This window comes from Salmo salar, chromosome 09, assembly GCF_965601325.2.
Source record: "Salmo salar chromosome 09, fSalSal1, whole genome shotgun sequence".
Classification (NCBI taxonomy): domain Eukaryota; kingdom Metazoa; phylum Chordata; class Actinopteri; order Salmoniformes; family Salmonidae; genus Salmo; species Salmo salar.
Genome location: NC_138299.1, coordinates 27185459 through 27202500, shown reverse-complemented (window position 1 = coordinate 27202500; position 17042 = coordinate 27185459). Strand labels below are relative to the sequence as shown.

General features: G+C 40.2%; 1 protein-coding gene across 1 annotated transcript in view; it reads right to left on the bottom strand.

Moving 5' to 3' along the window:
* Positions 1 to 17042, bottom strand: part of gabrb1 (gamma-aminobutyric acid type A receptor subunit beta1) — a 55937-nt gene that overhangs the window by 9166 nt on the left and 29729 nt on the right. The window contains exons 5-7 of the mRNA XM_014210609.3: positions 14824 to 14906; positions 8159 to 8293; positions 7761 to 7913 (exon numbers count right to left, since the gene is read on the bottom strand). Of these exons, the coding sequence (XP_014066084.1) occupies positions 7761 to 7913; positions 8159 to 8293; positions 14824 to 14906 (371 nt within the window). The remainder of the gene's footprint in view (positions 1 to 7760; positions 7914 to 8158; positions 8294 to 14823; positions 14907 to 17042) is intronic.

Sequence of the window (17042 nt, the reverse complement as noted above, 5' to 3'; positions counted from 1 at the left end):
ACAAGGACACACTCTGCTGAGGGGGGTGTGTTTGTGTGTACACTCAACCTTGATGACAATGAGCATTTCAGGATTCATCTCTGACCTCCATGTCGTGGCTGCAAGGAAACCCATATTGGATGAGGTAGTAAGCACCTAAAGAATCACTGTGCTTTGGAGGATGAATAGGTAGCCCTTAACTGTGCCTTTGGGGCTGTGTGTGTCAGTCTATCTTAAGACTGTGTCCGTGTGCATGGATGCATACCGCCTAGGGGGCTGTGTGTAAGTACAAGTTCTGCCTAGGGGGCTGTGTGTAAGTGTACACCAAGGTTATTATAGTTTTGTGTTTTTAGATTCGTTTTCAGTTTAGTTTCAGATCTGATTGACAAGTTTTATAAAAACATTTCTATTTAGTTTTTATATTATTTCATTTCAGTTTTAGGGACAAAAAAAAAACTATGCTTGGGAGACTATGTGTTGTATAGTTTTTGTGATTTTTGAGAGGTTACTCACTTCATGTTACTGTGGGGCAGTAATGCACAAGGTGATACAAATAATAATAATAATTTATTACATTTGTAAAGCACTTTTCATTATACAGAATAATCGCAAAGTGCTTAAATTAAAATGTAAAAACCAAATAGAATTTTTTTTACAACTAGACAGGGAAACTGACACAAAGAACACAGCTGACGCTACAAGTAGGGTTGCAAAGGGTCGGAAACTTCCTGGGAATTTTGCTTAAATTCATCAAAAAAGGTTAGCTTATAACAGTGAACCTTTTTTGTGGGATACACGAGGCAATTCTAGGTCTTGTGGCATATTTTGGTTAAACTATCCCTAATTCAATGGAATTGCAACCCTCTGCATGCACAGTGCATTCTTCCATCACATGTACAGCTGATTCTCTAGATCTTGCACACTAATGAGGTGCTATTGAGCCCACACTATTACACTGTCTGAGCCAAGGACTACATGCTTTCTGGTAAGTTTTGATTACAACACTGGGTGGGGTGAATATATTTTATGACATACGTTATTTTTTGTTAACTAGTAAATAGTAGCCTACAGCAAAGTGTGTTTAAATCATTTCTAACTTGTTAACAATTTCTGCTGGTTAGTTTTTGCTACCTTGAGCCTGCTAACTTGAGCCTGCTAAATGTTCCATTTTAAAACATTTATCTTACAAAGGAGTTGTTTAATCTAACTATTTATCTGTACATGGAATTGTATTTTTATTTTCTTTCTAATTTTTTTCAAATTTATACAGGAAAATGCCACAAGCACTATCTGTTCTGTGGAGACATTTCACTGCAGCTAATGTAGAAGGAAAAGCTGTGTACATTTGCAAATACTGTGCCAAATCATATGTGAAGAATCCCACAAAGATGCAGAATCATCTAGCCAAGTGCATAAAGTTCCCTCGGCGCTCACAACAAGCAACCTCTGACAAAAGTCCCTCTACTTCTATTCGAGGTGAAAATGATGAATCAGACACCTTATCGATAGCAACAGCTCATGGTCCTCCTGGAATCAGAAGTTGTTTTGACTCAATGGAGGAACGTAGTCAGAGAAACGCTGATGAATGTCTTGCTCGAGCTGTGTATGCAACTGGTTCACCTCTGATGCTCACAGGCAATGTGTATTGGAAGACATTTCTGAATGTTCTTCACCCAGCATACACCCCTCCAACCAGACATGCTTTATCTACTCATTTGCAGGATGCAGAATTCATCAGAGTTCAAGTGAAGGTCAAGCAAATCAAGAGAAAGCAGACTGTATTGCAATCATCTCTGATGGGTGGTCGAATGTTGTGGGCAAGGAATAATTAACTACATCATCTCCACCACTCAACCAGTATTCTACAAGAGCACATACACAAGGGACAACAGACACACCAATCTCTACATTGCAGATGAGCTGAAGGCAGTCATCAATGACCTTGGACCACAGAAGGTATTTACACTGGTGACAGACAATGCTGCAAACATGAAGGCTGCTTGGTCTAAAGTGGAGGAGTCCTACCCTCACATCACACCCATTGGCTGTGCTGTTCATGCATTGAATCTGCTCTCCAAGGATATCCTGGCACTGAAAACAATTGATACACTCTACAAGAGAGCCAAGGAAATGTTTAGGTATGTGAAGGGTCATCAAGTTATAGCAGCAATCTACCTCACCAAGCAAAGTGAGAAGAATAAGAGCACCACATTGAAGCTGGCCAGCAACACCAGTTGGGGTGGTGTTGTCATCATGTTTGACAGTCTCCTGGAGGGGAAGGAGTCTCTCCAAGAAATGGCCATATCACAGTCTGTCGATATGGACAACCCCATCAAGAGGATCCTCCTGGATGATGCATTTTGAGAGAGAGTGGTAACCAGCCTGAAACTCCTGAAACCTATAGCAGTAGCCATTGCACTGATTGAGGGAGACAATGCCATCCTGTCTGATGTTCAGTCTCTGCTTGCAGATGTAAGAGAAGAAATCCGTACTGCCCTGCCCACTTCACTGTTGCTCCAAGCAGAGGAAACTGTAGTTCTGAAATACATCAGAAAGCGTGAAGACTTCTGCCTGAAGCCCATATACACCGCAGCGTACATGTATGCTGGCAAGAGCATCCTGTCTAGTGCAGTGATCAACAAGGCCTATGGTGTCATCACTACCATGTCTCGCCACCTTGGCCTGGATGAAGGCAAGGTTCTTGGCAGTCTGGCGAAGTACACTTCCAAGCAAGGGCTTTGGGATGGAGATGCAATATGGCAGTCGTGCCAACATATCTCATCAGCCACCTGGTGGAAGGGACTTTATGGATCTGAGGCTCTTTCCCCTGTTGCCTACATCGTCCTCCAAATCCCAGCAACATCAGCCGCCTCAGAGCGCAACTGGTCCTTGTTTGGGAACACACACACCAAAGCACGCAACAGGCTGACCAATACAAGGGTTGAAAAATTGGTGGCCATCCAGGCAAATTTGAGGCTTTTTGAGCCTGACAACGAGCCATCCTCAACAAGGTTGGAAAGTGTTAGTAAAGATGAGGCCTCAGAGTCTGATGTTCAGAGGTGAACATTGAGGAGGTCCAGGGAGAAGACATGGAAGCCTGAGAGAGGGACGACCAAAGCTTTAGTTTCTAGACTATCATTTTACAGATGTCTGTTGAAAATGTTTTTGGGAGATGTGATGGATCATTGGGATCATTCAATATTCCCTTTCTTTTGTTGTTCAGTGAAATCATCCCATGTGAAGAGTCAACTCATTTAATTAAAGTTCAATTCGTAACAATTGTTTTATTTTTTTATTTCTATTGGAAGGATTTAATAATTTGCAATTATGTCTACTTATGATAAGGTAAAAGGTTTATGTTTCTGTCTCCATATGATATGGTAAATATATCCAATGCAAAAAAAACATCTACATTTAAATGGTATCTAAGGATGCACGATATAAATCGGTGAACATATCGGAATCGGCCGATATTAGCTAAAAATGCCAACATCGTTATCGGCCCGATGTCTAGTTTAACGCCGATGTCAAAAACTGGTGTCAAAGCTGATGTGCATACCTATATAATGTAGGTACATGACATAATGACGCCACTTAAAATGTTGCTCTACACGTGCAACACAGCATTCCTAACCTAGCCCACAATGTCTGCTGTGTGGATCGAGCAGTCAACAAGTCGAGCATTCATTTGAAAGAGTAAGAAAATTTCAGCTAGACAACTCAAAGGCGAAATCCATTAACGCCAAGATAATGGAATTCATTGCCCTTGACAATCAATCGTTCTCTGTCGTGGGTGATGTTGGCATTCTTGACTAGTCGAGCACCGGTACACACTAACGTTACCAAGTGCGCTATTGTTCAGATGTTGCCCTACCGGAGTTACAGTAATAGCGTCCCTGCTATTAGCTTCACAACATACTATGGAATGCCGTTTGGGTCTTTGCGTGTCAAAAAAGATACACGTCAAATAACACTATTTGACGATAACACTACCTGACACGTTAAATAAGCTTTTAATTTGACATGTCAAATAACACAGTTCTATTATAGAATGTTATGTGTTCTGAATTTGCATGTGCAAGCCAAGCACCACCACTACTATGAGTAGCACTGTCAAAGCTGTACAAAAAAGTCTGCAATCAAGCAAACACTGGCCACGAACATTGTGTTTACAAAACCAAGTTGGTAATAAAGCATTATTTGTTCAACCGCAACTTCTGGGGTAGCTAGCTAGCTAGCTTTATCTTGGTACCTAGATAGCACCAATACAACCATCCTGAAAACAATGACCAGTAGAAACTGCAGTCATTTTCACTATTCTTAGCAATGATTTAGGAATCCTTGTGAATACGTATTAGCTAGGTAGCCACTTGTTGCTCGCCTATTGAAATTGAACTTCAGTTCATGAAAATAAATAGTTAGCCAGCTACTTAACCCTGTTGCCCAAAGCTAACGTTATAAGCAGCCAGCTAGCTTAATTTGGCTAATAAGACTCGATAAGGATTAGGCACAATTTTGAATGAATTTTCAGTTTGCCTTCAAAATAAAAGTACCTCTTAAAGTAATGCAGAAGGTTACAATTGGTGGAATCATGCCATATTTAGACTAGATAATGTTAAACTAGGTTGGAATGTGACGCAATGAAATGGGGTGTCAGTCTACTTGGTGACACACACAGAACACAACTGTGAAGAGTTTATGCAAATATTAGCGTTGTAGCTCTTATCGCAGGACTGTGACTGTGTGAAATCACCTCCCCAGTCAGCCTATTGCGTGTATTGACATTCATATTGCACTGTACAGCTTTACCTAAGGATTGGGGATCAATGAAATGGGGTAACAGTCCACTCAATATCCAATATATATTTTTCCCAACGTTCTCCTCAGAGTTATCAGACTCCAAAACATCCACGCTGTATTGTTTTTCTTGGGAATAGTGTTCAATACATATAGGTTGACAATTAATGTGGATCAATTCACAGTTGATTCAGAGTCCCGCAATAAGAGCTACGATGCTAACGTTCTCTGGGTGTCACTGAGTAGACTGATGCCCCATGTCATTGATCCACAATCCATTGGTAAGGCTGTACAGTGAAATAAGTATACCCCCAATGCAATTCTAAAGTATAACATTTTACATTTACATTTTAGTCATTTAGCAGATGCTCTTATCCAGAGCGACTTACAGTAGTGAATGCATACATTTCATTTCATGCATTTTTTTTGTCCTGTACATTTTTTTTGTACTATAATACATCCAGTGTGATTTCAACAGATTTTTGTCAAATTAACAAATTGTCTTTATCTTGACTTTATATAACATTCCTAACCTCGTTTAGCATCATCTATTAAATTATGGCATAATTCTACTATTTGTAGTCATTTGCATCACTGTCAATGACATACTTTTATTTTGAAGGCTAACCGCAAAGTCCACTATTGTGGCTAATCCTTATAGTGGCTAGCTTCACATAGATGGGTCCGACCACCATTAATCAAATAAAAACTGTCTTATAAATGAGGGTTATTTTAGATGATGACACCTAGCTATATAGTTAGCTAGCTAACTATAGCTACTGAAACAGATTGTCATTTTGCTATGCTTTTTGGGAAGAACATTGTTTGCATCCATGAGCTAGCTAGCTTTCTTTTATGACCAGCACCGTAGGTGCGTGAGACAACTTTACCAGCATCATAGCATACGTATCGATGAATCGTTGTGACATATGCAATACGAGTGATAGTGTAATCAATGTGCAATAACTACGCAAAAAATTAATGAACACGTTAAATGATTATGTGACGTGCAGTCATATTCAGGTCCTGATTGGTCAACAAGCTTATTCGACACATCAAATAGTGTTATTTGACGTGCATCTTTTTTTACATGGAAAGACCCAAATGGCGTTCAATAGAAATCCTGGGTGAGAATGAAACGACTGAACAAATGAACAAGGAAACAGCACAGAAAGTAAGTGAAAGAAATAGGTTTGATTATGTTTTACTGGTAATGGGGACATACGTAAATGCCAACAAAATAACTTTTTGGTCAGTGTGGTGTGTGGTTTGTGTGTAACCTTTATTTAACTAGGCAAGTCAGTTAAGAACAAATTCTTATTTACAATGACGGCCTACCCCGGGCAAACCCGGACAACGCTGGGCCAATTGTGCGCCGCCCTATGGGACTCCCAATCACGGCCGGATGTGATAGAGTCTGGATTCGAACCAGGGACTGTAGTGACGCCTCTTCCACTGAGATGCAGTGCCTTAGACCGCTGCGTCCATGTATGTGTGTTAACTATTTAACTGTACTAGAATGCTTAAAAAGGCGGCAAAAATGTTTAATATCGGTATCGGTTTTTTTTGGCAAGGAAAATAATGGATATCGGTATCGGACAAAAATGTCATATCGGTGCAACACTAGTATTAATATTAATTTGCATATATTTCTGTTAATTCCCATTCATTCCCATATATTCCCGTTAATTCCCACGGAAAGTTTCCACCTCTGAATATTCCCCAAAATGTGCAACCCTAGCTACAAGGGACAAGGACACCAAGGAGCACAGATATCAACAGAAAGCCTTCCCTAAAGGAAAACTCAGCGATATGACATAAATACAGAAAGTAAACAGAAATAGTGGGTCAATTTCTGAAACAACTATGAGCATTGAAGCGTGAGGCTCAACTTCTCTGTTTTGGTTCCCTGGCTACCGCACTATAAACAGCGTGAAGCGAACCCTTGCACATGCGCAGATACTCTGTGTAACTGTGTGAGAAAAAAATATTGTATCACGCTTATCTACTCAGACGTTGCTGACGCCTGCCAGATCTTACAACACCTAAATAGGTATTTTACATATCAGCTAACCACATCAAGGTCGCGTTTCCCTGCTCACACGTTGCATGCATCAACCAATGGTTGCGTGCCACGTCATCGGCTGTGCAGTCGGGCACCAGATTGCAATACCATTAAGAGCTGATAGGTAAAATACTTATCCAGGCGTTGTAAGATCTGGCATGCATCAAAATCTGAGCAGAGAAACACGACCGACATCTTATAGCAATCTGGTGCTCGAGTGCACAATCGATGACGTGGCACGCAACCATTGGTTGATACATGCAATGCCATCTCACTGAGTCGACCTTTAAATTAAAGTCAATGTCACTAGTCAGATTCAGAAGCTTGAAAACCCAATTACATTTTTGCCCCCCCCCAGAACATAAATACATGTTTGTTTTTGTTTTATTTTAGTTAGCTTTGGAGTCTAAGATAATATTTTCTGTATAGTTTTAGTTTTTCAAACAGGTTTGTAAAATTTTTTATTTCAGTTTACTAAATCGTTTTTTTTTATTATTTACTGTTATTTTTAGTTTCAGTTTACTAAAATAACCTTGGTGTACACTCTGCCTAAGGGGACTGTATGTGTGTGTAAGTATACTCTACCTAGGGGGCTTTGTGTAAGGGTACACTCTGCCAAGAAGGGAAGTGTGTAAATATACACTCTACCTAAGAGGCTGTGTGCAAGTACACACTGTCCATCGAGGGACTCACTATAACTAGAAGCATTTGCTCGGCTGTGTGAAGGGGCACATTCTGCCTGCCTGGAAGGCAGTACAACACATGCCTACACCTGGTAACCCAAAGCTACTAAAGACATTCAGACGTGACTCTTTATTGAACCCCTCCACATGGACAACCCATAGAATAACCCAAAGACACCGACCTAACCTCCCCACCCCCACATGGACAACCCGTAGAATAACCCAAAGACACCGACCTAAAGCGACTCTGGCCGCAGACGCGTCATAGTTGATCCAGAAGGAGACCCAGGATAGGATGGTGATCAGGGTCGAGGGCATGTAGGTCTGTAGGATGAAGTAGCCAATGTTCCTCTTCAGCTTAAAACTCAGAGAGAGCCTCGGGTAGGAGCCTGGGAGACCAAACACAGTTTTCACGTCGGAGTAGGATGAAGTTTCCCACTAGACGCTGAACTAAGGTCAGTTTAGCATTTAGGGGTAAGATTATCCTATTTTCTGTGCCTGAGAGAACTTCTACCCGGTGCTTATGTGGCAGTTACAATCTGCCACACTCTCTAACGTTAGACACTCTTAAGTGGAACATCAGAAACTTTAATTAATAATACACTCTTGTAAGGGTTAGTAATCAGATTGTTACCTGTAGCAAACACTGCTTTTGTGGATTGGATGTGGTAGTCTATTATAGAGAATTGGGGCAGTTCGATGTTCTCCACCCCAGTCACTGAATTATCACCTTTCCAGTAGAACTCGATGTCATCAGTGGTGTACCCATCTGCGAGAGGGAGAGACTGTTACATCATCTAAAATGGACAGACAGAAGGCTACGTATGTCACGGCCAGTGTACCCAGCTGAGAATCTAACAGAATGGAACGTCATTCAACATGGACAGGCAGAAACCTGTGTCATTGAGAGTTTACTTGTCTGAAGCGGTGGCTCAAGTCTTTTTCTAACACTTCTCTTTGCCTGGTCTTAGTTGGAAAAGGAATGAAACAGTCAGTTATTGGCCTTTCAGTAATTAGGCATACTTAATTGGACTGGGTTGGCTTTTTCTCCCGTCAGAGTCCTCCGCTTATCTAAAGGGAACCGCAGGATTTCAGGGAATTAGTTGCTTCTCATTACTGCCTGTACTCAATCAGTGGTTTTGTCTTTCTTTCCCATTCATTTAATTTATGTGTGAGAGGGTCTTGGGTTATCACATCACCCCTGATGCCATAAGAGTATGGGAGAATGACGTGTAAAGAAATGTGTAGACCAATATGGAGATAGTTGATTTCAATGAGACTACGAAGAATAGCACAGCAGCACTGGAGATGTGTTCCCATGTATCTGTGTCCACAGCCAGAAACTGGACCAGACTGCCCACAGCTAGAAACTGGATCAGATTGCCCACTGCCAGAAACTGGACCAGACTGCCCACAGCTAGAAACTGGATCAGATTGCCCACAGCTAGAAACTGGATCAGATTGCCCACTGCCAGAAACTGGACCAGACTGTACACAGCCAGAAACTGGACCAGACTGCCCATTGCTAGAAACTGGACCAGACTGTACACAGCCAGAAACTGGACCAGATTGCCCATTGCTAGAAACTGGACCACACTGTACACAGCCAGAAACTGGACCAGAATGCCCACAGCTAGAAACTTTGCACCTGCTATTTCCGTGAAGGTATAACATGAAAAATATATAATAACTTTTTTAAGGCCACATCCACGCTAGCAGTAACCTTAGTCTTGATTGTTCTTTTATTTGTATTTTTTTAGGTTCTTTTATTGTCTGCATCATTTCCAATACCCCATATATATTTTTTTGCACACACACACACACCACACACACACACACACACACACACACACACACACACCACCACACACACACACACACACACACACACACACACACCGACTCATTCCAGAGTTTCTTTATTTTGACTATTGTCTACATTGTAGAATAATAGTGAAGACATCAAAACTATGAAATAACACATCATATAGTAACTAAAACATTGTTAAACAAATCAAAATATATTTTATATTTGAAATTCTTCAAAGTAGCCACCCTTTGGCCTGATGACAGCTTTGCACACTCAGCATTCTCTCAACCAGCTTCATGAGGTAACCTGGAATGCATTTCAATTAACAGGTGTGCCTTGTTAAAAGTTCATTTGTGGAATTTCTTTCCTTAATGCGTTTGAGCCAATCAGTTAGTTGTGTTGTGACAAGGTAGGGGTGGTATACAGAACATAGCCCTATTTGGTAAAAGACCAAGTCCATATTTTGACAAGAACAGCTTTAATAAACGACAGAGCATCATTAATTTAAGATATGAAGGTCAGTCAATCCGAAAAATGTCAAGATCTTTGAAAGTTTCTTCAAGTGCAGTAGCAAAAACCATCAAGTGCTGAAATGAAACTGGCTCTCATGAGGACCGCCACAGGAATGGAAGACCCAGAGTTACCTCTGCCGCCAAGGATAAGTTGCTTAGAGTTACCAGCCTCAGAAATTGCAGCCCAAATAAATGCTTCACAGAGTTCAAGTAACCGACACATCTCAAAATCAACTGTTCAGAGGCGACTGCGTGAATCAGGCTTTCATGGTCGAATTGGCATAGAAACCACTACTAAAGGACACCAATAATAAGAAGAGACTTGCTTGGGGCAAGAAACACGAGCAATGGACATTAGACCCAACACACCTCCAGGCTGTGTAAGGGTATATATGAACAAGGACAGTGATGGAGTGCTGCATCAGTTGACCTGGCCTCCACAATCACCCGACCTCAACCCAATTGAGATGGTTTGGGATGAGTTGGACTGCAGACTGAAGGAAAAGCAGCCAACAAGTACGCGGCATATGTGGGAACTCCTTCAAGACTGTAGGAAAAGCATTCCATTTGAAGCTGATTGCGAGAATCTTATTATTTTATTTAACTAGGCAAGTCAGTTAAGAACAAATTCTTATTTTCAATGATGGCCTAGGAACAGTGGGTTAACTGCCTTGTTCAGAACAACAGATTTTTACCTTGTCAGCTCGGGGATTCGATCTTGCAACCATTCAGTTACTAGTCCAACGCTCTAACCACTAGGCTACCTGCCGCCAAGAATGCCAAGAGGGTTCAAAGCTGTCATCAAGGCAAAGGGACAATCTAAAATCTAAAATATATTTGGATTTGTGTTACACTTTTTTGGTTACTACATGATTCCATATGCGTTATTTCATAGTTTTGATGTCTTCACTATTATTCTTCAATGTAGAAATAGTAAAAATTAAGAAAAACCCTTGAATGAGTAGGTGTCCAAAATTTTGACTGGTACTGTATATCATTTTAAATATATATATATATATATATATTAATTCTTTATTATTTACCCCTACCACCTCTCCCCTAATTGAAGTAAACTAATGGACAACAATACTTAGGCTTCTACTTCCAGCTTTATATATATATATAAACCGACACAGTACATTTTATATTAACTATCTTTTGTTTGTTTTTAGTCCCAGCCTTCATCTATCCTCAACCCCTCCAATATATCTCTGAAGACCTTGGAGTTTTGATTTCTAGCTGCCATATATTTTTCCACTGTCATGTTTCACAAAATATCTGAATCTTCCTATTCTCATAGTTTCTACAGATTACAACTAAAAATACACATTTTTCCTAAGAGTATTATTATACTATTGATCAATTGACTATGACTTTTCAAATCACCCAGCAGTGCTATTTGCAAAGTTAGCTCCAAGTAAATGTTGCCATTTTTCAGGCATTCCTGAATCTGCGACACAAAACAAGCTACATATGGGCAGTACCAAAACAAGTGATTTAATGATTTTGTCGCTTTGCAGAATAATCTGCAGAGATGTGATGGTTATATCTCCTATATACAGTGCATTCAGAAAGTATTCAGACCCCTTCCCTTTATCCACATTTTGTTACGTTACAGCCTTAATCTAAAAAGTATTAAATGTATTTTTTCCCCTCATAAATCTACACATAATACCCCATAATGACAAAGCGAAATCAGTTTTTTTTTTAGATGTTTGCAAATTTATACAACATACAAAACAGAAATACCTTATTTACATAAGTATTCAGACCCTTTGCTATGAGACTTGAAATTGAGGTCAGGTGCATCCTGTTTCCATTGATCATCCTTGTGATGTTTCTTCTTCTTGATTGGAGTCCATCTGTGGTAAATTCAATTGATTGGACATGATTTGGAAAGGCACACACCTGTCTATATAATGTCCCACAGTTGACAGTGCATGTCAGAGCAAAAACCAAGCAATGAGATCAAAGGAATTGTCTGTAAAGCTCAGAGACAAGATTTTGTTGAGGCATAGATCTGGGGAAGGGTATTAAAACAGTTCTGCAGCATTGAAGGTCCCCAAGAACACAGTGGCCTCCATCATTCTTAAATGGAAGAAGTTTGGAACCACCAAGACTCTTCCTAGAGCTGGCAGCCCGGCCAAACTGAGCAATATGGGGAGAAAGGCCATGGTCAGGGAGGTGACCAAGAATCCGATGGTCACTCTGACAGAGCTCCAGAGTTCCATCTCTGCAGCACTCCACCAATCAGGCCTTTATGGTAGAGTGGTCAGACGGAAGCCACTCCTCAGTAAAAGGCACATGACAGCCCGCTTGGAGTTTGCCAAAAGGCAGGTAAAGGACTATCAGACCATAAGAAACAAGTTTGTTCTTTCTGATGAAACCAAGATTGAACTCTTTGGCCTGCATGCCAAGTGTCATGTCTGGAGGAAACTTGGCACCATCCCTACTGTGAGGCATGGTGGTGGCAGCATCATGCTGTGGGGATGTTTATCAGCGGCAGGGATTGGTAGAAACTCCCCAAATACAGGTGTGCCAAGTTTGTTACATCATACCAAAGATGACACAAGGCTGTAATTGTTGCCAAAGGTTCTTCAACAAAGTACTGAGTAAAGGTTCTGAAGACTTAAGTAAATGTTTAATAAAGTAGCAACAATTTCTAAAAACCTGTTTTTGCTTCGTCATTATGGGGTATGGTGTGAAAAAAAGAAATACAATTTTAGAATAAGGCTGTAATGTAACAAAATTTTCAAAAAGTCAAGGGGTCTGAATACTTTACGAATGCACTGTATATAACATTCTATTGGTTGCAAGACTTTTGTATCATCATTTAAATTGAAATACTCTTAAGATTTGAATCCGGCGTCATTTTGACTATCAGTTCATAAACCATGTTCCATGGAATCGGTACATTGAAAATCTCCTCCCAACTATTTTGCAACCTGTATGGCGCAGCTGTAATTGTTTTGGTCCTTAAATAAAACTGGTATACTTTTTTTAATTCATCACAGTTTTCTTTAGCCAATTTTGGTCTTTAATGCAGGGCCGACAGACAAGGTCCTTACCTTCTCCCCTTTCCACATGCTTCCTTCATTTTTGCATTAATGCTGCAACCAGTTGGTTGTAATTTTTGTTAACTGCATGTGTGACATAACTCCACCAGTCCTATTTATGATATAATTTACAAAATGTATACAAAAACATTTATCAAAAACTATATTTGAGTTTAACCATAATATTTGTTGTAATATTTGTTCTGTCTTTTCAGGTGGATTAAACTGAAACTGCAACCAGCTTTCTATGGCTTGTTTTAGAAATAGCGATATTTGAGATTTTCATTTTCAAATAACTAAAAGTGAGAGGTTGTAATCTGAATGAAGGGAAAAAGGCCATTCTTGAACACAGGTGAGCCATTCTTACTAATCTGCTAGAAAACCAGTTCAAATTTAAGTATAGTTTTTGTATGACTGAAGCCTTTAATGAGAGGTCCAATGCTTTAATATTTAATTATTTCTGCCCTCCGAATTAATATTCATTATATAAATAGGCCAGTTGAATTTTGTCTGGCTTGCAGTCTTGATTGTTGCAAAAAGTATTATTGCGCCTAGGTAACTCTCATAATTAAGACCAATGATATGATAGAGGGTTTGAGTAAGGTGTTGCCCAAAGTATTATATACATCAACCCGGTCAATCCATTAATCCAGCAGCTCCACAGGGCCTTATAGTGATTGCTATAACCTTGTCATAATGACCAAAGCTCAGCATCCATGTCTGTTACACTGATTTAACAATCCATGTAGGTAACATGTATTATTCAACTGAAACACTCTGGCCAAGTTTGATTTAACAAAAAATGCCAGTTTGCATTAGTTGACGTAAAGTGCTGTTGTTTGTTTTCCTGCTTAATGTACGTCATGTCCTCGATTGGGAAGATATTTTGCCATGATTTGGAATAGAGTTATCCCTTAAATGAGGTACATAGACCTGTGTAACAGAATAATGTGTGAAAATAAACCGACTGAGAGAAAGTTATCACAAGATGTGTAGATTAATTAAAACAGAGCGAGAAGAATGTTATAATTGAAGGATGTAGCTAGTGGCGGTTTCAGTGACCCAGATTATGTTTATTCCTGGATTAAAAAGCATGCTCAATAGAAAATCTCCATTGAAAGTGCCTTTTAGTCTATGAATAGGCTCAATCTTGGTCCGGGAAACTGGCCCTTAGGATATATTCAATAGCACCCATAGTCATGTAGACCTTTGATCTATGTATAGGCACAAGCTTTCAAAAACCTGCCCAGTAATCAGTGCCGCCTCTGCCTATACGCAGACTACGCACTGTGTGTCGAGTCCCATGGCCGTTAGGGGGACTCTACCCCCAAAAATATACAAAATATGTATATTTTAAATGTTTTGGAGAACTCAGTCAGGGTCTTAACTTACTGAAAAGTTGAATACATACGGTGCAATTTCGAAATTTGGTTGTGCATCAGCAGTTTTTCACTTGTTATGTCAATCACTGACAGCCACCCAATTAGCAATTTTTTATAGATTACTTGGTACGGTAGCCTAGCCAGCTATCGAAACATTGTAGTAATCATCACCAAATTACTGACCCCCAGGGGGCTCCCATTGATATCTCTCTCAGATACTCATTTTGTGATGGGGTGGAGAGAACATTTTTTTTGTTTTTTTTTATAATTTTGCAATTTTAAAGGAAATTTCCTGCAATTCTACACATTTTGGCATGACTGACTTATGCCATGTCCACATGTGTAGAATTGCAGGAAATTATTCACTGCCAAGGGGGGTGGCACTAAAATGTTTTGCCTGCAAGGTGGGAGGGGCCAACCAAACAAATCTAGCTTAAGGCCCCCAAAAGGCTAGGGGTGATAAATAGTAGTGATAAATAGCCCACATGAAGCTGAGATAAGTCTCTACACTACAGTGATTTTACAGTGATGTCACTCACAGCTCTCGATCTCCAGGGTGCAGTTCTGCTCATCCAGTGGGTATCTACGCAAGTCCATCATGCAAGCTGCAGTAGTGGTGATCCTGAGAGAGAGAGAGAGAGAGAGAGAGAGAGAGAGAGAGATAAAGAGTGAAGGGGGTAGCTATGTCGAGAGAGAGAGAGAATCTCTACTTTCCCCCACACCTCTCTCTCTATCATTTGCATATACTGTATCTAGCACAGAAATGTGAAATATACCCCCACATCCCATAGGACTACTATCTCACTAACCCTTACCATAATGTACAGATGTAGGATCTTAATTTGATCACCCTGTTTGCCATTAGACTTGCAATGCAGGAAACTTGAAAACTTGTAGTGTATTTGAGGTTAAAGGATTCTGAAGTTTGCAATTTCCACTTTATTTTCATTACGAAAAATGTATTAATCCCTACAAAAATGTCATTAATTATAATCCACATAACTCACATTTCCTGTTGTTGCAGGATTATTTTCCTGCTGTAGCAAACTGGTTCAAATTAAGATGCTACATCTGTGTGTCTTTATAAGTGCAGGGCATATAGTATACAATATGTGTGAAGACGTATCATAAATCAGGAGTAGTATGGTATGGTCAGGAACACTTGAGAAACAAGAGTTAAATATGAGACCTACATAAAAATGTTTTTTGGGGCGGAGGTGTATTACATTTCATAAAATGTCATGTAAACTCTTCCAGGTGCAGTGAAAAAGGTTGACCTAATAACAGAGAGAAATGAAAAACGCATCCATCTCGCACACTGACTCAGGAAGCACACAAAGTACATACTGTACTCAGCGTTCTGTCGCACAAATCTCTCCATGGTTTCACTGGAAATTGAACTATTTTTCTCTCCCATAATTGCCTTCATACTGCTTCATACTGTGCCCTGCCTATTTAAAATGCTCTATGTTCCATCTTAATGACCACTACGATTAATTAAGAATTAACACCAGCAGACTTTAAAATCTGTGACTTCTTCGCTTTTAGGTGTCATTTGAAACAGCACACTTCAATTTGACGATTGCGGATAGCATTTTTGAGTGTTTTATTCTTATTTTGGGTTTAATCAAGTATTGATTAAACCCAAAATGTTCGCAAACAGTGAAGTGGCTGTGCTTATGTATTCATGCCGTTTATTTGGTCTCTGACAGAAAAGGGTCAAGGTTGTGGCCACATTTTATTACAAGCTGCTTGCCGAGGGGTTGGCTGGCCCTTGGGGGGGGAAGGGTCAGAGTCACATCCCTTGTGGAGTTCTCAATGCTCACAAACCACATACGATGAGAATAGGTCAATTTCATATAGATTTTTATGTAAACCACTTATGTTGAGTAAAGGATTACTTTAGATAGTGTGGTGGTGTCACTGTTCACAGATAACATTAGATGAAACCATGTGTTTGATATATTTGATACCATTCCACTGATTCTGCTTCAGTCATTACCACAAGCCCGTTCTCCCCAATTAAGGTGCCACCAAGCTCCTGTTGCCCTGTACAACTAACATGTTTGCACATTGGTTTATCATTGTGAACAGGGAACCACTACTGTAAAGTTTCTGTGTCCATTTTCCACTGCATAACCCCTGTTTAAAATGAGAGGAGACCTGAGACAGAAAAAGAGCGTGCAGACACACACACATACAGTGGGACTGACAATATATGAGTAATAGCCAGCAATGAATTCACCTAACCCAACCTGAGCCCTCTAGCTGTTTGAGACATTTCCAGGGATCCCCTTCCAGGGATCCTCTTCCAGGGATCCCCTTCCAGGGATCCTCTTCCAGGGATCCTCTGCTGTTTCTCCATTACTCTCTAGCTTCTCCTGCCACAAAATGTCAAACATCGCTGAGCGCTTGAAACTCACTCAAGCTGCCACTTGTTCATTTTGGGTAAAGAACCTATTGCCAAAACCTGGAAAGCATAGTACTAAATGCTACATGTTGAATCCTCCCCTAGCCCCTACTACCAATGCTGATCTGAAAGTATTGGATAGTTATTGCCTATTAGAGGGCAAGGCTGAGCTATAACCATGCTGTTTACCAATCCAATCCTTTCAGATCCAGATGTAGTGCCAAGGGGCTAGAGGCTAGGAATTGATTAGGAATGTAGCATTAGAACTATGCACAGGTAAAGGGCATTCCAAAGTCCAGTGGCTGTCTGCAGTGCATTAGTTCTGGTCTTAGTCCAATCCAAGAGCCC